The 22914-nt window shown below is 41.1% G+C and overlaps 2 protein-coding genes across 5 annotated transcripts; both read right to left on the bottom strand.

Annotated features, from left to right (window-relative positions):
• Nucleotides 1-1834: 1834 nt before the first annotated feature.
• bnipl (BCL2 interacting protein like) lies at nt 1835-12997 on the bottom strand. Of its 3 annotated transcripts, none has more exons than XM_084727371.1 (10): nt 12652-12997; nt 8524-8604; nt 7622-7689; nt 7015-7269; nt 6222-6410; nt 3887-3989; nt 3051-3182; nt 2805-2891; nt 2293-2391; nt 1835-2149 (listed from the first exon to the last, which is right to left on the bottom strand). In XM_084727371.1, the coding sequence occupies exons 1-10, from the start codon at nt 12681-12683 to the stop codon at nt 2125-2127; spliced, it is 1071 nt and encodes a 356-aa protein (XP_084583497.1). In that variant the 5' UTR covers nt 12684-12997; the 3' UTR covers nt 1835-2124. The 3 variants fall into 3 exon arrangements, with proteins under 3 accessions (XP_084583497.1, XP_084583498.1, XP_084583499.1); XM_084727372.1 differs by lacking the exon at nt 12652-12997 and adding an exon at nt 10092-10612; XM_084727373.1 differs by lacking the exon at nt 12652-12997 and adding an exon at nt 9710-9754.
• Nucleotides 12998-14686: 1689 nt separating this feature from the next.
• On the bottom strand, nt 14687-21830 carry prune1 (prune exopolyphosphatase 1). Of its 2 annotated transcripts, XM_084727363.1 has the most exons (10): nt 21592-21830; nt 20380-20813; nt 20150-20257; nt 19872-20074; nt 19563-19747; nt 19302-19460; nt 18266-18357; nt 17214-17372; nt 17039-17129; nt 14687-15251 (listed from the first exon to the last, which is right to left on the bottom strand). In XM_084727363.1, exons 2-10 carry the CDS (start codon nt 20404-20406, stop codon nt 15001-15003), a joined length of 1275 nt encoding a protein of 424 aa, XP_084583489.1. In that variant the 5' UTR covers nt 20407-20813; nt 21592-21830; the 3' UTR covers nt 14687-15000. The 2 variants fall into 2 exon arrangements, with proteins under 2 accessions (XP_084583489.1, XP_084583488.1); XM_084727362.1 differs by lacking the exon at nt 20380-20813 and having other exon boundaries at nt 21592-21829.
• Between the last annotated feature and the right edge of the window lie 1084 nt (nt 21831-22914).

The following is a 22914-nucleotide window of genomic DNA, read 5'->3' as shown; positions in this document are numbered from 1 at the left end:
CTGAAAACTAATGTTAGCATTGAAAACTAATGTTAGCATTAAAAACTAATGTTAGCATTGGAAAGTAATGTTAGCATTTAAAAAAAAAAAAAAATCTTGATCAGACCAAAATGGTGTCGATGTTGACATATGATCCAAAAGCCAATGGTGCATCTATGTCTATGACCTATGACCTGTTAGCTTTAGCCTCAGTCTGTTAGCATGATACCATGACCTGTTAGCCAATGGGGACATTTTCAACCAGCTACTGGGAATGAGACTCAACAATTAACTGTCTTTGTGGTGTGTTTACAAACAGCTCGGACAAATCGTACTGATTCTGCCTTTAAGCATGAAAGTTAATTCTTTATTTTGGAAATTGTGGTTAAATGTAGTTTGTAGAACGATTCTCGCCTGCGGCACATTTGCTGCGTGTCATCCCCTCTCTCTCTCCCTCCCCCTTTCCTGCCATGTTTTCAGCTTTCCTATCTGAATAAAGGCAAAAAGCCCCAAAAATGATCTTTAAAAAAGTGTCCAAATATCTGAAATCTGAAAAAATATAAAGTCTTAATCTGAAGAGCTGAGAAAACAAAATATTAAAACATATTCAAGATTCACTGAGAGAGGAGGATTTAAAAACATTTTTTAAAAACTACTCTAAAATAAATGTGAGCATGAATGAATGAACTCTGGAGGATTGTGAGGACTGTTGTGAGGACAGAGCGTCCTCTGCTGGACTGATGAGGAGCTGCTCTCACCTCAGTCATCAGACAGAGACGTTCACTCTGATCCTGAGTTCAATAATCTGACTGCATTAACCTGAGAAAAGTCAGTGAGTTTACAGGATTTCAGATGCATCCAACACAAACCTGTATCTCTCTAAGATAAAGCTGAATTTTACTGAACTGTAGTGAAGTGATCACCCTGATTCTTCCTGGTTTTAAAAACATTCCTGAATGAAGAGAAACTGACCTGGAAACAGCTGCTGTCACACCAGAACATGTTGTGACGTAAAGAGCAGCTTAGATTTTACAGGTTTTGTTGTTGGCATTATTATTAAAAAAATTATTAAATTAAAAACATAAAAAAAATGTTAGCATTAAAAACATTAACGTAAACCAAAACATGTCATTTTTGTACTTAAAGGATAAATTTTCACCAAAAAATGGAATTATTGTTTTTTGGTAGGACATGATTTGTCCCAGTTCTTAAGAATGAGTGACATAAAGATGTGAGTTCAGAAGATCTGGATGGCCCCCTGGTGGCTGGCTGCAGTTTAGGTTATAAGCCCCACCCCCTCCATGTTAGCAGATGGGACATGGACCAAACTAAAAAACAGTAACATCAAGTTGTTACGTCGTTCTTTTCACGCTGATGTTTGTTCAAGTGTTTATTTTTCTCATCAGTTTGGTTTTAATTAGTTTTAGAGTGAAGAGTGAAGTTAAGACTGAAGTGAAGTGGAAAAACAAGCAGGTGTGGTTTAGTGAAGAAAGTTTGATTGGTGCTTTTATTACAGGTACATGTTAACGCGACAGGTTTGTTCAGTGTGCTGGTACGTTTAAAAAACCTTCGACTTCTGTACACAAATACAAATTGAGACGGAGGTGAAGAAGAAACCCAAACTCCAAGACTTTCAATATTTACATGATTCAGCAGTTTGGACAGTGTTGCATTCAGGGTCCCTGCGTGTATCTACAGTCCTGAATCAGTTTCAGTTTTCTGCAGCAGCTTCACATCAGATTTAAAATGAGACGTTTGTTCCCACCCACATGTGTGAGGACTGCTGGGAAATTAGCAGCACTTCAACATTTCAACCACGTTTAGCTCAGAAACAGCTTGTTGCATGTGATTTGAAGAGGAGGAGGAGGAGGAGGAAGGTGGTTCGAGGGCCTCACAGATCATCATGAGTCAAACAAGAGTGGTGACGGGAGCAGAACGAAAATTAAACTCTGCACTTTAAAGAAGTGAGTGTGAAGCTGCAGGAGAACCAGGCGTTGAAAAGTCCCTCCCCTGATTCAAAGACAGAATAAATAAAGCTTGTTTCTGTACAGAAGGAGGTCAAAGGTCATCAGGCTGAGATGCTCATGGTGACCTTTGACCTTTATGGTGCATCCAGTCAGTGACCTCGGTGACAGTCTGTGATCGTCATCTGTTCAACTTCTCATCAAAGCTGCACAAACACAAGAGACAAGAGACGGTCAATGTAACCCAACAGGAGCTGTGAAGAGTGGAGTGAAGTGAGCGATAGAACAGAGAGAGCTGGAGTCAACGATCAGTAGAACTCCAGTAGAGTCAGTACAATGAGGTTCTTACTGGCGTATAGCGTCTGGGATCTGCAGTCTGTCTGTGGGAATGAACTGGGACAGCTGCTGCAGACTCTGGATGAACCGAATCTTCCTGCTGAACTTCTCACTGTGGACAACAGAAACTTTATGACGACATTCTGCTGAGTTTCACGCTAATCGCTTGGTGTTAGCTGGTTGCTAACAGATTAGCCCCCTTAACATTTTCACAGGTGTTGCGGCTGTGGAGCCACCTCTGGACACGGGTCATAGTTTGCAGTGTTTGCTGGTGACTGCTCACCTGTTACCAGGTGTAACTGGACAGGTGTTTGCTGGTGACTGGGCTGCTCAGGTGTTTCCATCTGATAAACTAATTCTTTAAAGCTGGTTGGCAGGTTGCTGCTCAGGTGTCTGCAGTAGTTGTTGGTTCATTTCCAGGTGGTTGCCGACTGGTTGCTATGGTTACCTAGATAAACAGGTGTGTGTGTGTGTGTGTGTGTGTGTGTGTGTGTGTGTGTGTGTGTGTGTGTGTGTGTGGCTGACCTGATGAAGGGTTTGACCAGAGTGATGAGGGCTTTGATGTACCAGGCAGGATGGACGACCAGCAACCCCTTCAGGTCCTTCTTCAGCCTGAACACACAGGACACACAAATAACACCTGCGTTGCCATGGAAACCAGGTGTGCTCTCTGATAACTTCTCTCTCTACTGACATTTCCAGGCTAAAACATCAGGTGGTGGCTGATAGCTCCACCCCCCTGCGCTGTCCTGGTGAATGAAGCTATCGTACCTGCGGTCGATGGAGGTGTAGCACTGATGGAGCCATTTGATGGCCGGCAGTTTGTTTCTGGGAGCCATGGCACACAGGTAGACCAGCAGGTAGTTCTCTGAGACCATCAGGTCCAACGTTCCCACAATGTACCTGCAGGAGGACACACACACACACACAAACAAAGTGTCAGAGGTCACTGCGTAGAGTTCAGATGTCCTCCAGGAAACACATGGTGAAGCACCTACTGCAATCAGATCCAACCAGCCGAGATGAGTAAAGTTTTTATTGTGTGACATCAGTTTTCTTTAAGATGCTGAGAGAACGTATAGAAATATACCTTCAACTACAAACACAGTACAGAACATCAGAACATCAGACACACATTAGACAACTGTCAGCGTCTTTCTGTCCTCATCCCAACAAATAAACTAACTACAGCAGTGTGATGGTCCTGTAACTGAGCTTCCTGGGTTCTACAGGGTTCTCCTGGGTTCTCCTGGGTTCAACTGTATAAACTAAATAAGGAAACAATAAACAGGACAATAAGTCTAAACTTCTCCATTTATACATTATTTATTTATTTAGAACATTTTGTTTTTTATTTGGAATATTTTGTTATTCATGTATTTTGGACATTTTATTATTTATTTAGAACATTTTAGAACCTCATGTTCATTATTTTTTACAGACAGAGTTTTTGAGGTGTTCTGAACGTTGTTTTCAGACCAGCACTCGTTCTTTCTGTGTTCACACACGTGAACGATCCAGTTTAATCTTAGAATCTAGTTTTTCATGTGTCACTCAGGAGCATCATGTGCTTATAAAAATGTTCCTCATCAAACAAACAAACTCACCTGAACAGGTTCTCCATGACGTAGTCATAGTCCTCCACCGTGTTCTCCGGCAGGTAGCAGGACGTGAACAGGATGATGGCGTTCATCTCATCTCCATAGTAACCTGACAACCAATCGGACACACAGAGGAGAGTCACAGTTTGACTTCATGAGCCACAAAAGACTTGATTTTAGTTCCAACAACAAGAACTTGTAATAAAGTAATAAATGTAGTTCCAGCTGTTTGAACAGAGACGAGCCAATCACAACATGTCATTTTAACATCACTACACTGAGAACGTTTGTCACAATAAAAGACTCCTGAATTAGACTTCCTGTTTTTGTTGTACAGACTGTGGACATGTTTGTTGTGTTTGTTGTGTTTGTGTGATGAAGTGATGAAGTCACAGTCAGTGTGTGCTGTGATCTGAGCTGCTGACTCGGACACAGTTTGATGAGTTTTATTTACTTTCTGTTTAGTTTGAATGATGTTTGTTTCATGACGATCTGTGAGGTATAATGAATAATTAATAATAAAAAGTTCAGCAGCTCAGACACTCTGCTGCTTCTAAAATCTTGTATTTTCCTTCATTTTATACACAATATTATACACTATTTTTTATTTACAGTCTCTCAATGGGTTTTATTTTCTATCTTATTCATTCTATTTGTGTATTTAACTTATTGTTTAATCTTACTTTTACCAGTATTATTAAGTGGGTTTTGTCCCTGTGAAGATGTATTATATTCTATGTTCTTCACATGTGGGTTTAATTATGTTCATTTTGTCTTTTCATGTGAAGAACTTGGTGCATTCAGTTTCTTTGGGCTGCACTTCTTGTCTGAAAGATGCTCTACAAATGATGTTTATTATTATTATCAATAAAATCCAAAATAATATCTGAGACAGCAGTGGGCTTAATATGTATAAAATCATTATTTGTAGGTTATTTTAAATTAGAAGATGGCTGACCTGAATCCAAACCCCTAAATTTCAACTAAAATTAGGTTTTTTTTCTTTTAAAGAAAAAAGATCTTTTTGATTTTTTTGAAAGTGAAGCTGAAAAATAAAACATTTTGTATTTTTTTTTGTAAATCATGAATCTTTTTGTAAAAATGTTTGCATGTCACAACAGAATCAGAGTAAGTTTGAGTTTGGCTGACTGTCATGTTACATCACATGCAGCTCGTATGCAGCTGTGCGTCTGCAGCAGCCAAAATACGTTGATCAGAACGGCAGCAGATTGTGTGTATTTGCACCAGATGTGAGTTCTGTTTTCTGCTACAGCCACAAAATAAACTTTACACAGTCAACATTTAAACAACGATGTTCTACACATTATCTGATTTTATCGTGTGTGTGTGTGTTCCCTGTATTTTTCCTGGCTGAGAATAAACATGAATGTGTTTCTTTCCTGTGTTTTTTCATGGAGGTTCTGGTTAAATTTGAAAGTATATAACTGCTGTTTACTCAGGTGACTTGACTGCAGGATAACATTCAGGTGTTTTCGGCCAAGACGTTGGGATTCTGTCTTCAGGTTGTCTCCAGTTGCGTCCTGCTCACAGCACATCCTGCTTGTCGTCATCACATAGTCGAGTTTGTTCGGTTGAGAAATGGACGACGAAAGACTGACTGCAAAGAGCTCTACGACTTTCAGAACCGACTTTATGAGGAGAACTGTAAAAAAGATGCCATGCGGTGCTGCTGCCTTCACTGTCGGAGCTTCTTGTTTGAATATCATTGAACATTTTCAAAACTAACATCAAAACACAGCTCACTGGGAAGGTTACTTTTTAAATGCAACACAGATCACTTTTTAAAGATGTTATGTGAATAATGTAACTAATGTAATTAGCAAACTTTTGTGTGTTATTGTAGAAAATGTAGCTTTTTATGTGTAAAACTGTTCAGAATTAGTTAAACAAGCTGATCAGCATTCCTGAAATCGGCTCTCAGTTATCTAAAACTGTCAGAAGTGAAACAGTCCCCATCGAAGATGTTTGACTGGTGACAGGATTGTTTCAGTAATGACAGAGGAAACAATTAATCCTTGATTTGGTAGAAATAAGTATGTTTCACTCAAATCCAAAGTATTTTAAAAGTAGTAAACCTCACGTCTAAAATCGGCACTGCTGAGGAGTGAGAGACGGTTAGTTTAGAACTAAAACAGCTGAACTATGAATCCTTTTGTAAAAAGTAAATAAATAACGTTTGTACATCATGATTTAAACAAATGAATCTGAGTCCTTGTATCAGACCCCTGGGGGGTCCATGGACCAGTATTTGAGAACCTCAGGTACAGTTAAGTTTTCTCTGATTGGATGGAACAGTGTGCTCTTCTCAGTGACCTCTGACCTCCGTGTGACAGGACCTGCAGGTACGGCTCCAGGACGCTCATGTTGACGTGATATTCATGTCCGGAGATGCAGAACCTCCTCCAACGGCGCCCCCTGCTGTCCACCTGGTCCAGCTCCATCAGGCCCTCTGACTGCTCCACTGGGCTCCTGGCCACGGCCCCGGCCCTCGCCATCCTGGGGAGGTCATCTGTCAGAGAGAGGTCAAAGGTCAGGTTTATGTCCTGTGGATCAGGGTTCAGTCCAACTCCATGCAGACGACTCACAGCTCAGAAATGAGTGATCAGGGTTAAAGTCACAGTCCTTCGGATTTCAGACCTGATTGACTGAACCACACCTGTGGTTAAAATCAGAATATCAGCTGGTTTAATGCTGCCTTCAAGCAGTGTCAGAATAATGGGAAAAATGAGCTCTCAACCAGGAATATTCACAGAAAGTCTGCCAAAACTTTGGCAGACAGCTACTGAGTTGTTGTTTGGATAAACTGTTGAAATTATGACTCTTTATAATATAATAATTATTAATCTGAAAAATTTATAAATTTGACTTTATCTCATATTTATGACGTTTTATATCATCATTTGGACTTTTTATATCATCATTTTGACTCACCATGGGGATATTTTATTCTTTTACCGATGTGCTTCTATAGTTTACAGTGCAGCCAAACAATCTACAGAGGTCAGCTGATAAAAACTGGAGCCTCCATCTGATTTGGACGCTGACAGTAGTTTTACGCAGTAAAAGCAGCTGTTTGTGATGCTGAGCAGCAGGACGTGTGCAGCCTGTCTCACCCTCCCACTCCAGCTCGTGCGTGCTGTCCGGCAGAGTTCCCGTCTCACTGCCCGACGGCGTCTCCAGGGCCTCCAGGTTGATGTCGAGTGACAGCGTCTCATCCGGTGTCGCCGACAGCGCGGCGGCGGAAAAGCCGTCGTTGCTCGGGTCCTGAGAGTCTCTGCGGCTCAGAGTGAGATTGAGAGACGGCGCCACCAGACGCTTCTTGGTTCCACTCCCAACTGTTCCAGATAGGGCGAGGCTGGTGGGCGGGGCTGAGGGGAGGTGAGGGGTTAGGGTGACACAAGCAGAGGACAGAGTGATGAGGTAAGGTCAAAGGTCACACAGAGACGGTTGTCAGGTTTACTTCATGGTCAGGTTTGGTTCTAGTTCCATTATGTTGCAGAGAAGTCAGACATCAGTACGGCTGAAATCTCCAAAACTCTGCAGCTGAAACCAAAACTACGAGGATGATAAACAGAACTACAGGCGAGAGGAGGAATATGGAGTTTCAATTTGGGGTGAACTGTCCCTCTAATTCAAATGGGCTGAATGAAATCCCAGCATGCATCAGTTAAAGACTGAAACAGACGTCAGAAAAACAAAAAAAGGAGTTCTGAGGGTCACCTGGCCGCTGCTCGCTGCCTGACGGGCTTTCTGCCTCCTCTGGATTCCCACAATCCTCTGGGAGAGGCCTGAAACATGAAATATGAGAGTCAGCAGTTTGTTTTAAAGGATTATTACACAGATTTTACATTACAAAATGTCAAAGAGACACAAGAACTGAGGAGGCAGCACAGAGACGTTTTCATCTCTGATCACCGTCAGAACGGATCAGAAGAACACAGAGTTTATGTTTCTGAGATCAGAGGAGACACATTCAGAGCAACAGAGTGTGTGTGTGTGAGAGAGAGTGTGTGTGTGTGTGAGAGAGAGTGTTTTCACCTTGCAGCTACAGAAGCTGAGGTAAGAACAAACAGTTTTTTTGCTGCTTCAGTCTGATGATGAGTGATCTCGTGTGTCCAGACCCTCCAGGATCTTACAGACTGTTTTTGGGACTGTTGAAGCTTAAAACGTCTGATTTCACTGCAGTTTTTCTAAAAACAAAATGTGTGTTGGGATGTTTTTAGTAATGGATTTGCAGGACAAAGTGAAAACTGAAAAAAAAAAAAAGTTGAGATTTGTTCATATAATTCTTTAAAACTCAAAAGTAACCTGATCCAGAACAAAACACTGTGTTCTGTTTGTTCTTCCTAAATTTACCAAAAAGACTCATTATCACAAAAATCTGCTTCATTTGTAAATGAAGAAAGTCACCTGGGCTTTTTTTCACAAAGAAGAAAAATCTTTTTGGAGCTCAAAGTCAAAAACAAAATGATAAAATATGAAGGTGGACAGAACGTTGATAAATGTCACTAAACATAAACTCTGTGTTCTCTTCAGTACAGGTGGTCCTGGAGGGACTGAAGAACCCGCTGTGTGTTCTGACAGAACATAAACAGGAACATGTTGTCGTTCAGTGTGTTCACCTGGGGAAGCCGTCGTCCTGCCACTCCTCCCTCAGCTCCATGTCCTGGATGTTGGGGGGACCCGAGGCCCCTACAGGAGCCCTGCAGGGACAAACACAATAAAAATCACCACCTGAACAGCACATTGATCAGGAGGCTCTCAGAGGATGATAACTAAAGCTGCAACGTGGAGGACAGAGAATTATTTTAAAAATGACTTTTCAGTTTTCAGTCAAACTTTATCAGGATGAAGCTTCTTCAACATGAAGATCTGCTGCTTTTCTTTCTTTTAACAAGAGACGAACTGAACAAACGGGTGAGTGAACTCAAACCTGCAAATATCATCATCAGCAGTTTGATCTCCAACTGACAGAAAAATATCTGATTCAAAGAAGAAAATCTGTGCATGGGACAGAAAGTCATGATGTCAGAGTGTGGTGAGACCTGATTGGTCCACAGAGTTCAACCAGCCAGTTTAAATAATGTCTGTCTCATTATACGACCTGATGAAGGTCGTCATACCGAAACTGAAATGTTGTTACTGATTAAATTTCACAGCGTGAGTCTGTTTGTCCTGGAAAACATCAGATGGAAAAGAAGATAAAGTTCTCAGTTCAAGTAAAAGTGCATCATCAGTTCATCACGTTTCATGTGTCAAATATTCGTCTGTAATAATACATGAAGTAAAGGACACGTCTGAACTACTAAAGTACACACATGGAGTAAATCTACTTAGCAGAGGTGGGAAGTAACAGATACTCAGTTACTGTACTTCAGTAGAGTTTTCAGGTATCTGAGTATTTATTTTTCTGACAACTTTTAACTTTTACTCCTTACGAACTGAAAACAAAACGATGTAAAGACATAACCATACAAAAAAAACGTAAGACAATGAAACATACACGACAAAACAGAAACGATGTGAGTAAAAAAATGATATAAAAGACGTAACAAGACAAAAATACGGTAAAAGATATAAGACAAAAAACGCAACAAGAACAAAAAAGATGTAAAAGACGTAACAAGATGAAAATGACATAAGAGACATGAGAATGTGAGACAGAGACTGAGACTCTGTGGTGGAGAAAAGCTTCAGGTTCAGTTGTCTTTGGACAGAAACAGTCAGTAGAAATGTCCTTCAGAGGACAACTTTTTACTTTCATTCTTTGAGGATATTTCAGAGCCTGAACTTTTTCACTTTTACCACCTGTGTTACTCAGCTGAGTGATCAGAGCTCAGTTTTCATGTTTTCATCACAGGAACCTGAAGGACTCTCAGACCGACAGTCAGCAGACTGGAACTGGAACAACTGCTGAATCAACACACTGAACACAACACAGGTGGATTACTACACCTGAGAGGACGCTGCGTTCACTGACATCCAGATTCAGTCTGACCTCTACGTGTTTATAATCCTCAATCTTAATTTAAACATCATCAGATTATTATTTAAATTTGTCCCCACAACACCATGAATACCACACACACACACACACACACACACACCAAACTCCATTCACTTTTCTGTCATTTTAATCTTCTTCCTGCTTTTCCTGTTCAACAGAAGTATGCAGTCGCATGACTCTCACCTGTCATCTGTTGGCAGGTAACACGCTTCACTTCAGCATACAGTCGATCCAGCGAGCAGCTCGTCAGTCCAAAAAAATCTGAATCTGATCAGACTGAACAAACTTGCCTGACTGCTCTGATTCACACAGACGCACCTGAGCAGGTGAGGAGGGGCGGGGCTCCATTGGTCCTCTGTTTGTTGTTACTGAAGCAGAGACGCGTTATCTGACACACCCACCCAGGTAACCACACCTGTGTGTCTGTTCAGGTGAGAGGGGTTTATGTTTCACTGTGGTGCCTTCAGGGTCTGACTGGGAAAATACACAACTCATATCTGTCCAGGTCAGGGTTTTTCAGCAGGTTCCAGGTGTCCTTGAGGTGCTTGAGGATCCCAGGGTTTGTTAGAGGCACTAAGAAGTTCTTCAAGGACCTCTCAAAGAGGTTCCAGGTGTGCCTTAAGGAGACCTGAAATGAATATGGAGTTCTTGCCAGGCTTCTTTAGCAGGGTCCAGAGGGGGTTGAGGCGGTTTTAAAGTTCTTGAAAAGAAAAACTCTAAGAGTGCTCGCTGAGATTCCAGGGGTGCTGGAAGGGGATCCAAGATGTACACTGGGGCCTCTTAACAAGGGTTTAAGGGGTTTGTTAGATGGTTCCAGGATGAACTGACAAGGATCCAGAAGTGCTTGAAGAGGTTCCAGGGTTCCTGAGAGTAACTCTGAGGTTCTTAGAGGAGGTTCCACTGTTGGTTGAATAGGTTTCAAAGTTCTTACAGACAGTCCAGGGGTGTGTAAGGAGGCCTAGAGAGTGCGGAGGAGTACCAGGTGTTCTTCAGGGTATTACAGGTGTGACTGGAGTGTTTCCAGGGGAGTTTAAGGATGATTCAAGGATAATCCAGGTGTGCTTGGAGAGGATCATTTCACTCCTGTTCCTATAGATCTGCACCATTAGTCCATTAAATGATTCATCGTCGTTTTTCTCACCAGTCGACACATCTGTAATAGTTTGTTGAGATAATTTTCTTTTCCTCTGATTTGTCATTATTTGGTTGCGTGAAAATTAAATGTTTACAATGGATGATATTAAATTATTAATTATTAATTAATTAACTATTATTCACTACTATATTTTACTTTTTGTGATACAGTATTTGGGGCGATTTATGAAACAGGTTGAAGTTAATTTTCTAAACTAAACATCATTAGTTGCTAAAACATTTTCAAAACAAGTTTCAGTTGGGTATAAAACTCAGAAATTTATTGCAGTCAGCTGCCTTGAAATTTTGAGTTTTGTCAACTTTTTGACAGTTTTTTAACATAGACATATATACACAGACGCCACATTGAGCGCTGAATCATACGTTGACATCGGCGCCATGTTGGATGTGGCAAGAGTGAACAGAGAAGATGCCTCATTCATTCATGCAGAGTGGCAACACATGGACAAAGCTGTGCAAGACCATTCACACACACACACACACACACACACACACACACACACACTATAGTTGTATAGTTGCACAGATATATGTATGTATATATGTTCATCAGTCACTGAATATCAAAATGATTAATCAAAATCAGTTAAATGTAAACGTTCGTGCTCTTAAAATCACTTTGTAGAAAGGCGCTTTATGATGTTTGGTCCATTTCCTTGCATTAGTTTACGGGGCAGATCTGCCACATCCAATATGGCTGACACGCTGACGTATCGCAGCAACGGGCCAACCCGCTCAGTGAGGCATCTATGTTTATATGTCTATGTTTTTTACAGTGTAAATTGTGTCTGAATAACCTGACCTGACCAGTTAACTGCTAACATTAGCAGCGCTGTGTCTCAGCTTACATCACGTTTACGTGCTCAGAGAACGCGTTCAGTGAGCTGCGTCTTACGTTGTTGCACATTGTTCATCTTATTACATCTTTTAGGGTTTTCTTCTGTCTTGTTGCGTCTTAACGTTGTATTTTGTCTTGTTTCACCTTTTCTTTTTGTATTTAAGGTCTTTTGTCTTAATAATTCACCTCAAAGTCATTCAAACTAAAGTGACGAGCCTGTTTAGAAAATGTGAGGAGGAGAAAGTTCAGATATTTATGTTCAAATTTCAAAAAAATAAATCCTCAAGTAAGTACAGATACCTAAAAACTCTACTTAAATTCCCTGGTGGGAACAATGATAATCAGATTCAGAGGTAATATGATAACAAGTGGATAAATTTATATAATCTGACGTTTACATTCAGTCTTCTGACGGGAACGTGATGTTGATATGAGTTTGACTCATCTGTATGAGATGAGCTGTGGTTGCCATGGTAACAGCAGCTTCCTGTGTGAGAACCTGAACTCAGGTTCATACAACACCTGATCTGGTCTGATCCAGGAGACAGGAAGTCAGCTCACATCACTTCCTGCTGACCAGAGACATTCAAACAGCGACCCCTTCACTGACCATCGGGAAGAAAGAACACCAAAAACACTGAAACTAAACTTCCTCTTTCTGCTGCAACAGGAAAGACACACACACACAAACACACACACAAACACACACACACACAGAAATGTGTGTGATGTGTGAATTATTAACTGTACCTGTCGTCGGTGTGTCTGGCGGGGGAACTCATGATGTCACAGTGATGTCACGGCGTGTTCTGACCAGCATGTGTGAGTGTCCAGACGTCCGTGAGTCTCCCTCTCTCCCTCTTCTCTCTCTCTCTCTTACTCTCTCTCTCTCTGTGGGAGTTCCCACTCTGGCTCAATGGGACTCGCCCTCTCTCTCTCTGTCCAACAGGTTCGGCTGCATTTCACCACAGAGCTGCTCTCTGATTGGTTGACGCTCACCTGCTCTGTGCAGACAGGTGAGGCAGCAGGTCAGCTTCACTCTAACTTTATTAATAGGAACCAATCAGCTGCTGAGGCTATTTAAAGCAGGATGAAGTGCTGGGAGTCCTCAGGGTCCTACTGCCTACCCCTAATATACATACATATATATACATACATATACATATTTATGTATACATACATATATACACACACACACATACATATATATATATATATATATATATATATATATATATATATATATATATATATATAAATTCCCCCCAAACAGTTTTTAGGAGTTCTGAGGAGGTTTGAGAGAGCTGCTTCAGCGCCTGTAGACAACAGATGAGCTCACAAAAAAAACAACAAAATACAACAACAAAAAACTTAACACTTAAAAATAAAGAAAACAAACTCATCGGTTCCTCTTGTCATTTCCTGTTGCTGCAAACGCATCACTTCCTGTCTATTTCACAATAAAATCTCTCCACTGGTTCACAGTCTGTTCCTTAAAAGACTTATTGTGAAACATCAACAGGAAGTGTCGAATTTGGAGCGAGTCTGTAGAGGAAGTGACATCTCATGCAGATGTCATGTGACTTGTAACTGTAACCTGCAACTATTATTTCAAAGGACGAACACTGCACCTCAGTGGATCATCAGGTCAGACACAGACACACATGATCCAGATAATAACAACAATTTTAATGCTAATAATAACAATGCTAACAACAACAATAATAATAATAATAATAATGATAATAAAAACTGTGATATTTTTTTCCCAGTTTGGTGTCACTGAAGCAGATCCTAACTTTTGGCATCTCTAACTGTCTGATCTCAGGTTGGGAAATCTTAAACAGTCAACCCAACATGTCTTATCAACTTTTATTGTTACTTAGCAACCAACACTTTTTTTCTCACCTCACTGAGCAAAAACAGTTTTGTAGCCGTTGGTTTTTTAAACATACCTACAAATACATTGACATATATACAAAAAAATGGAGCAACTGAACTTGAAGACAGCTGAGCTGGAGGTGTCGTAACATCTGTAGAGAAATCCACAGATGTTTTCTTTCGGTGAATTTACAACAACCAACGTTAACTCAGGAGATAAAAGACAGAAAGTGGACAGAGACAGCAGACACAGTGTCCACCATGTCCACTGTGTCAAAGAGATAAAAGAGCAGCCATACAGATTAAACAAGGAAGCTAACACTACTGTTAGCTACTGTCAATTAACACTGCCATTAGCTACTGTTAGCTAACACTACTGTTAGCTACTGTCAATTAACACTACCATTAGCTACTGTTAGCTAACACTACTGTTAGCTACTGTCAATTAACACTACCATTAGATACTGTTAGCTAACACTACTGTTAGCTTCTCCTACAGGTATGACAGTTAAAGAACAGTTGAAGTTCAAAGAGTTTATTTCTGATTTTGAGAAGTTAACATGTTTATGTGTAATATAGTTAATATCTGTAATGACTTTTTTCCTTAAACAGACCATAACTCTAATCACCATGGTTACCAAACAGTTAAAACAGGAGCTGACAGTCGGAACGTTTCTGTATTTAAGGTGTTCACACTGATCCAGATCAGGCGTGAACTCCACGTTCTCTCTGCAGTATTTTAGATAAAAACTGAACAGTTTGGTGTAGAGACGCTTCTGACTGAAGATTCAGGCTCAGTTCAGTCTGTTCAACACATTTAGTGACTGTTTCACACAACAAACTGATTAATTAAAGAAAACTTTTAAATCAAATATTTTTCTGTGAAGACAAAAACAAATCCAACTTCAATTTTTGTAAACTTTATTTAGTTGACAGTTTTTACACTGTTTCAGATTGTCTCTGAGTTTGCAGAGGAAGTTTTATTTTGAAGGGCTGACCTCCAGCTGCTCCTCCAGCTGCTGTTTTTGATCAGATAATAAAACTGTGTCTGGTTCTTTCTGTCTTGACTGCAGGAAGTGATGTCAGACTGGACATGATTAAAGTTCCTCTGTGTGTCTGTGGTACCTTCATCGTCCTCGCTCTCTCTGACGGACGGACAGACACACAGACGTACGTCTTCGCAGGCATCCTGATGACTGACGGCACAGAGGTCAGAGGTCAGTTCGCTGCTCTGTCGGCCATCTTGCTGAACTTCTCCTCCAGGTCATGGGCGCTGATGTGCGGCAGGCCGTCGTCCAGAGGACAGCCCTCCACCAGACTGTTCATCGGAGTCGGAGGGACCCGAGACTCCTCCTCCTCCTCCTCCATGTCTCCAAGGCGACCGTCTCCCAGGCAACTGTCTCCCTCCCGCTCCTTCAGGAAGTCCTTAACGATGGGGAGGAGCTTCTTACGAGACGCCAGAGAGTTTCCTTTAAACAGAGACACCAAATTCATTAATGATGTGTTTTTATTATGATGTTGGATTCTCTCGTTTTTCTATCCCAGATCACAATGATCTGTTTTTTCAGATAATTGTCAGACAGGATCACATCAAAATCAGATCAGAATCAGATCAGAATCACAGAATCTGGATCTGCAGTCATCGGCTTTGCCTCCATCTGTCAGTCACAGTAATATTTCATTAACAGACGGAAAAACAGAAGTGTCAGTTTGCATATTATTATTATTATTACTGTTATTATTTTTATTTTATATTATTGTTATTGTTATTACCATTATATATTTTACTAATTAATCAAACATCTTTCTGGATTAAAAGAATGTCAAACAGAACACATACTGTTTTTTTTTTTTTAAATCGATTTAACGACCCTCAGTAAAACAATGATTCCTAAAACTTTTTATTTTCTTTAACATGAACATTTCTCTAACTGAAAATATGAGTTTATTGATTAATGGTTTAACACAGATTGGGCAGTTTTACATGCTGTGTGTTACTTTAACATGCAATCATTGAATAAAAGAATGATTAAATTTGTGTGATGTGTCCAACGTGTCTCTAATCCACCTTCAATCCTGATGAGTCCATTTGCCCACTGGGATCAACATTATCCTGATTTTTAATATTCGAGTCCAGAACGGATCAGGATCACATCTCCTGGTTTTCAAATACCAAAATTCTGAGACTTGATCCTGTCTGGATCCTCCTGATGTGAATTAAAAGTTTTGAAATACTGCCCCCTGGTGTTCTGGAGTAGGATCAGATTGTTGTTGTGTTTGAATGATGTGTCAGCAGACTGAGTAACTAGTTTATTGATCATTTTGTTTTTGTCTCTCCACTGCAGTAATGTGCTTTTTTTTGGCTTCAGTTCATGTTGTTGTGAAGGTTTGGAGATGCTGTGGGATTGTGGGTAAGGAGAGATCTCCTTACAGAGAGATGGAGGGAGGAGAAAGGGACAGTGAGGTTGAGGACACCGTCCAACAAATGTGCAGATCCAGAGCGCATCAAAGTGGTTGATAGAGCCAGTTAATATATTTATTAATTTTGATGTAAGCATTATCGCCCCCTGCTGGTCAGGCCTCACTGGGAAACGCCTGCAGGATACTGAACGCTCACTAAAAGGAAGTGAAGGAAAGACAGAAAAGAAAGAAAGGAAGACGGCAGGAGAGAAAGAATAATTCAAACAAAAACAATGGTGCTCCACAGCGGGCGAAGCTGCTTTGACTCCTGATGAGTCTGAAACAAAAACATTTCAAAAGGTCCAAATAAAACAAAGACAAACCATCATATAATCATAAAAATATTTATGTATATATTCCCTCTATGTGTCGTGACACTCACTGACCTGTTGGAGCATCAAGTTTTAGTAATTATCTCAAAAACAGCTAGGAGCCAAAGTTTGTCATAACTTGACTCCTGAGCGTCTGGTCGTCTGATCTGAACCTGTTTGGACCCGTTAGAACCTGCTGCTGTTAAAACGTTTCCAGTTGCTGTTAATGTGCTGGTGAACCTAAATTCAGCTCCACACAACGTCACCAAGAGTTTCTTCAGACAGTAGCAGTGCTGCGTTGAACACGCCGTGGTGAACACATGAGCGCTGCAACGCCACTTCAAATACGGCGGCATTTACACACACGTCACTGCTGATTGGAGAACTTCAGTGGTACACCCACCAAACCAGAGGGCACGTACATCAAAGCGAGTTACACCCCGTTCTGAGAAAACGTGTCATTCCGTCTGGACTGTGAAGTTTACCTTGCTGATAGGCTCTGATGTGAGGGTGGGGGCTGCTGATTGGACAGAGGCTGAGGGCGGGGTTACGGGCCTGTTCCAGGCAGAGGCTCACCTGTTGAGGAAGGACATCTGAGTTGTCATGGCAACACAAACTGATAAAAAACAACATCGGTGAGCGTGGGTGTGCAGTGTGTACCTCGTCCCTGCAGATGGCGCTGTGGCTGAAGACGGCAAGCTCTCTGATTGGCTCTTTGCTTTCAGTGAAGGAGATGGTCATCAGCAGCAGGAGGTCGAATCCAAACTTCAGACAGAAAGCTGAAAGCTCCACCTCCAACTCCACCCTCTGCAGGAAGTCCTGACACACACACACACACACACACACACACACACACACACACACACACACACACACTGCATTCAGTGATGTCCTATACTTCCCAAAATGCCCTGTGAGCTGATCTTAAAGGTAAAATCTGTCACACAGAACACACGAGTTCTCCTGTTGCAAGACCTGTTGTTCCTCTTGCACCAGTGATGTCACAGTGATGTCACAGTGATGTCTGTGTTGGATTTCTTGTCTCCTCCTCTGGGTAGCCAGGGGGCATTAGGTGAACATTTTTGTCACGTAACTCTAAGCTCTGACGAACACAGCAACAGCTACAGGCTGTAGGGTCGAGACACGCCCTCATGGGCACACGCACTGCATCCTGGGACATGTAGGCAGTGCTGCGTAGCTCAGTGAGCACATCTACCGTCAGCACTGACTGGACGGACACATGAGAAGAAGTAAAATTGCCCTATAAGGCTGCTGCCTGAGCTGTGCCTGTCAGACAGAGTTCTGGGCTGCAGCTTTCTGTCGCCACCTGCTGTCCCACCAACGTCACTGCAGCTGATCTGAGCTCACAGCTGATTGGTCAGCAGCAGTGTGTGGTACAGGATAGTACAGTGTAGCACAGTGTGTAGTACAGTGCGTAGTACAGTACATGATACAGTGTGTAGCACAGTGTGAAGTACAGTGTGTAGTACAATGTAGTACAGTGTGTAGTACAGTGTGTGGTACAGGATAGTACAGTGTAGCACAGTGTGTAGTACAGTGTGTAGTACAGTGTAGTACAGTGTAGTACAGTATGCAGTACAGTGTGTAGTACAGTGTAGTACAGTGTGTAGCACAGTGTGTAGTATACTGTGTAGTACAATGTAGTACAGTGTGTAGTACAGTGTATAGTACAGTGTATAATACTGACTGACCTGCAGGTTGATGTACAGAACAGAGACGGCGAGATTCAAACTTCCTGAAACAGATTTCATGTCCTTCAACAGCATCTGTTCAGTATTCAGACCTGAGGACAAAATACTGCAATTAACACTAAAGGTAATACAACTCATACCCCAAATACTGCAAATAATCCTACAATACTTCAGTCATTATCTTGAAAATACTGTCATCAACACTAAAAGATAACACCATGCTAAATACTATTGATGAGTTTGTGTTTCTGTCCTGATCAAGTTGTCTTTAAAATAACAAATTTAAATTCTGTATGAAAGTAAAATCACATATTGTGATGATACTGAGAGTTCTTGTCCATTTGATCCAAAGGTACTTCCATGTACTGCAGTAAAGAGCTCAGCAATGAGGTTCAAGAATAGAAATAGAGACTAGAGGATTTAGATTATTAGTCATAATGTCGTCACCATCACAGGTGAAATGGTGGTTTATCCTCCTGTAGACAACACGTCTGTCTGATATCAACCTTGTTTTAAGAAAAATGCATTTTACTTGTGACATCATGGAGAAGTACTACACTGCCCACCATCCTAAAGTGTGACAGTGACATCTCTGATTGGTGGAGCTCACTGTTACCATAGAAATATTCAGTGAACCCACAAATGTGTAGCTCTCAGTGTAACTCTGATTTAACCCCGTCTGTCCTGTCCTGACTGTTAACTCTGTGAGCGAGGCGGCTAACAGTTTAGCCTGAAGCCTCGTTTTGATCTGCTGATAAAGTTACTGCATCACACTATTCATACAAACTCAACACTTCCTGTTTCCATTTCAAATTAAAAGTCCTGTGGACGCTTTCATTTCTTAAAAAGGCTTTTATTGTGAAATATGTGCTGAAATGTGTAGAAAACTTCCACTTTCCACTAAAGTCCACTTTAATTCATGGTTCTCTTTATGTTCTACTCAAGAGCAGCTGCAACACCTAGTGGTAAAGTTCAGTATTACACGAGCCCGACCCTCCTGCAGTAACACTTGAAACCACAGATTTCTGGGACTCACCTGAGACGTCAAACTTGGCGTCCTGCAGAGTCTGGAAGAGAGCGCCTCTCGGTGGCAGAGCAGGGAAACGACTCTCCAACGCTGCAGCAAACTGAGCATCTTTAGGCGTCACTTTACCTGCTGAGGGCGCCATGTCGACACAGTCCAGCACCACCGCCGCTACACACAGTACACGCACAGTACATAGTGTAGAGTACACCTAGATTACACACAGTTCACACACTACAAACAGAGTGTATTCAGGTGTGTTATGGTGTTTACCATAAAGCAGTTCAGCGACCTGCTGGTCCAGGATTTCCGGAGCTTTCTGGATGATGCGTTCTGTTACCAAGGTAGCACAGGATCCCACTGTCTCCACGGTAACAGGACAGGACAGGGAGGGTTCTCTCTCCAACAGGTGATGATCGATCACCTCTACCACTGCCCCCTCCAGGTCACTGTCTGAACTGACAGACAGATACAGGCTGATGAGAGAGATGTGGCTACCTGTCAGATGTTTGTGGCTGCTTGTCAAGTGTATTTAGCTACATGTCAGATGTTTGTGGCTACTTGTCAAGTGTTTGTGGCTACCTGGGCAGGACATTGTGGTCAACCAGCGTGAGCCGCAGCCGGCCAGCTCGCTGCAGTGCTCGCAGGTCAATCTGGTCTCTGAAGAGCAGCAGATCTGGAGACAAACCGACCTGTCTCAGCAGGAAGACGTTATCTGAACGCAGCACCAGGTCTGACTGACGGATGTTCAGCAGAGGGAGAGCGAGGATCTCACTCTGTACAGTCTGAGAGAGAGAGACACATTGATCCAGAGATCAACTCTGTGGACAAACACCAGCTCTGATTGGTCAGAGGCTCACCTTGGACAGGAAGTAGGCGTAGGTCAGAGCACACACCATTGAGTCCACATCACAGGCTTCATTCCCCAGAACAACATGGAATCCTGAACCAGCTTGATCCCTGTTCAGCTGGACGACATTTAAAGTTTTAAATATTATACAACAAAACACTGTATATTAAAACATTGTTTTTTTTAAACAAAGTGTGTGTGCTCATGTTCAGGAAGTGACAGAGGTCTGAAATATGTCACCTGTAGATTCAGTGATGTTGGGTTCATCCACTCTGATGGAGACACGCTCAAAGGACCCTTTAATTTTTACTACATAACAACCCTGATTATTGATCATCAAGACATATTTGATCAACTGATTTGGGCTCCTACTACTATTGTCAAAACTATCTATGTAACGGTAAATATCAATACTGAATATTGGAATGCTTTTAATACTAATTTTTCACAGTATTGATACTCCAGTATCCTCTCACTGACTCATTGTACTGTGTTCTTCTCATCACTTGTCTCTACAGCTGCAGTTAACCATTATTTTCATCGTCAGTTGATCTGTCAAATATTTTGTGGATCAATCAATTAATAGTTGTTTGGTATTGATCAGTGTTTCCCAAAGTCCAAGATGACCTCCTCAAATGTCTTGTTTTGTCCACAACTCACAGATATTCAGTTTACTGTCAGAGAGGAGTAAAGAAACCAGAAAATATTCCCATTTAAGAAGCTGAAATCAGAGAATTAGGACTTTTTGTTCTTAAAGAGATTACTCAAACCAATTAATCAATGATAAAAATAGGTGGCAATTAATAATTAATAATTGCAGCTCTACAGGTACCATTTTCACTAAATCTTGTCATGATGTAGCCTAACCTTAATTTATCCATGAAATTGATACTGTGTTGTAATGAAACTGGAAATTCCAGTATGTGAGAACGTTAACTGGTGACAGCTAAACACTGGAACAATTTTCATATTTTATGAATTTAAAGAATTTGTTTTGACCGTCAGTCAAATCAGAGTGGTCATTTTCACCCAAAAAAATGGGGCGGGGCGTGACGCAGAAGTACAGTGCAATATTTAAGTTGAATAAACTTTATGAACATCTGACGAAAAACATGTAAGAGAAAACTGCCTAAACATGTTTTTTTCTCCTCGTTAATTTGAAAATGTTTGATTGTTTTGTTCTCTAACCACAACTTTACTTTGAAAGATGTAAATGACCGGAAGTCAGTAACGTAGCAACATCCTTACCCTGTAAACAACAGTTTAAAATTGTCTGAGCTAACATGCTAACACAGCCTGCCAAGCTAGCTGAGGCTAACTGCAGCTGATAAAACACACATCCAACCTCTGTGTGTGTGTGTGTGTGTGTGTGTGTGTGTGTGTGTGTGTGTGTGTGTGTGTGTGTGTGTGTGTGTGTGTGTCTGTGTGTGTGTCTGTGTGTGTGTGTGTTACCTGCACAGCTTGGCGGCAGCTCGACAGAAACTCCTCCATCTTCTGTTAGCTGTTAGCCGTTACTCGCTAACTCCGCCGCTCCTCTAACCGGTTAACGGCTCCGGTAAACGGTGACAGCCGACAGGCTCACTGTCTCTCTCTCTCTCTGTCTCTCTGTCTCTGTCTCTCTTTCTCTCTCACACACACACACATAGATACAACGTGTGACAGTCACCGTGAACGCATGACTGTTGAGACTGACTGCGGGTAAGAGGTCAGGACGCGTTCAAGGTACTCTGAAAACGTCGTAGAAACGCGTTGTCACTGCTGGTAAACAATCAGACCAGGGATCTGCAACCTCAGACTCCAGAGCCGGATATGGCTCGTTAGCTCTTCTCCAGTGGCTCCTTGAGGCTTTGGCATTAAATTATATTGAAATGAATAATGGTTATTTTTAAAAACATTTTCATTGTAATTTATAATTGTCGGCCTATGAAATAGTTGAGATGACTCAAAATTTCAAGGCAACATACTGCAATACATGTTTGAGTCAACTCAAACTCTCAAGTTTTGAAAAAAAAATAGCCAAATACTTATCTTTAGTTGAGATAATTAATTTTTCTTCTTTAGATAAACTTAAATCTTTGAGTTTTAGAAACTCAAAAATTTTGTTGTTTGTAAAACTCAAAGATTAAAGTGTACCTAAGGAAGAAAAGTCAATTATCTCAACTAAAGTTTGTTTCAAACCATAAGAGTTTGAGTTGGCCTCAAAACTCAAAAATCTACTGCAGTCATCTTGCATTTACGACACCAAATTTAAAAAAAATAATAATATTTTGCCACCTAAAATGTGCATCATAGCCTGCATCTGTGGCTCGGGTCAGTGCCTTTTCCTCTAAATTTTGATGGTGGTTTGTCTTCTTGATTTCTTCTCTTTTCTATGGATGCCAAAGAAGTCTTAAGGGCAAAGAGAGTTGTGGCTCCAGACAGATTTCTTTTTGCTCTTTTTGGCCCAAAATGGCTCTTGTGGTCGTAAAGGTTGCAGACCCCTGAATCAGACGGATCCAGAAAATGTCTGAAACAGTATGGAAGCCCATTTCTACCAAATAAAGAGAAAATATCTCTGTAGTAATTCATACTTATGAGATAAAAGTCATAATTATAAGATTAAAGTCATCATCATAAGATAGACAAAAGAGGTCTATATAAATTATAGTGCAGGATGATGACAAAAAAAATGTTTTATTATTTAGAGAATTAATTTTTAACTCAACTAAACGATCTGCATTGTTGCAAGGCAAAGTTGAAGTAAATAAAGTCGTTTTATAAGAAATGTCATCATTC

This window comes from Lutjanus erythropterus, chromosome 9 (genome assembly GCF_056507025.1).
Source record: "Lutjanus erythropterus isolate fLutEry1 chromosome 9, fLutEry1.hap2, whole genome shotgun sequence".
NCBI lineage: Eukaryota > Metazoa > Chordata > Actinopteri > Lutjaniformes > Lutjanidae > Lutjanus > Lutjanus erythropterus.
Note: the sequence above shows the minus strand (reverse complement) of the source record. Positions and strands in the feature narration are given on the sequence as shown.

Excerpts from the sequence above, each read along its gene's own strand:
- prune1 (XM_084727362.1), bottom strand. The coding sequence starts at position 21,630 with ATGGAGGAGTTTCTGTCGAGCTGCCGCCAAGCTGTGCAG. Across the intron at positions 20,075-20,149 it reads ACGCCTACTTCCTGTCCAAG|ACTGTACAGAGTGAGATCCT; the intron begins GTGAGCCTCTGA and ends TCTCTCTCTCAG. Across the intron at positions 19,461-19,562 it reads GGTCGCTGAACTGCTTTATG|CGGCGGTGGTGCTGGACTGT; the intron begins GTAAACACCATA and ends TACTGTGTGTAG.
- bnipl (XM_084727371.1), bottom strand. The coding sequence starts at position 12,683 with ATGAGTTCCCCCGCCAGACACACCGACGACAG. Across the intron at positions 2,892-3,050 it reads TACACCTCCATCGACCGCAG|GCTGAAGAAGGACCTGAAGG; the intron begins GTACGATAGCTT and ends CTGTGTGTTCAG. Across the intron at positions 2,392-2,804 it reads CTGGTCAAACCCTTCATCAG|TGAGAAGTTCAGCAGGAAGA; the intron begins GTCAGCCACACA and ends TGTTGTCCACAG.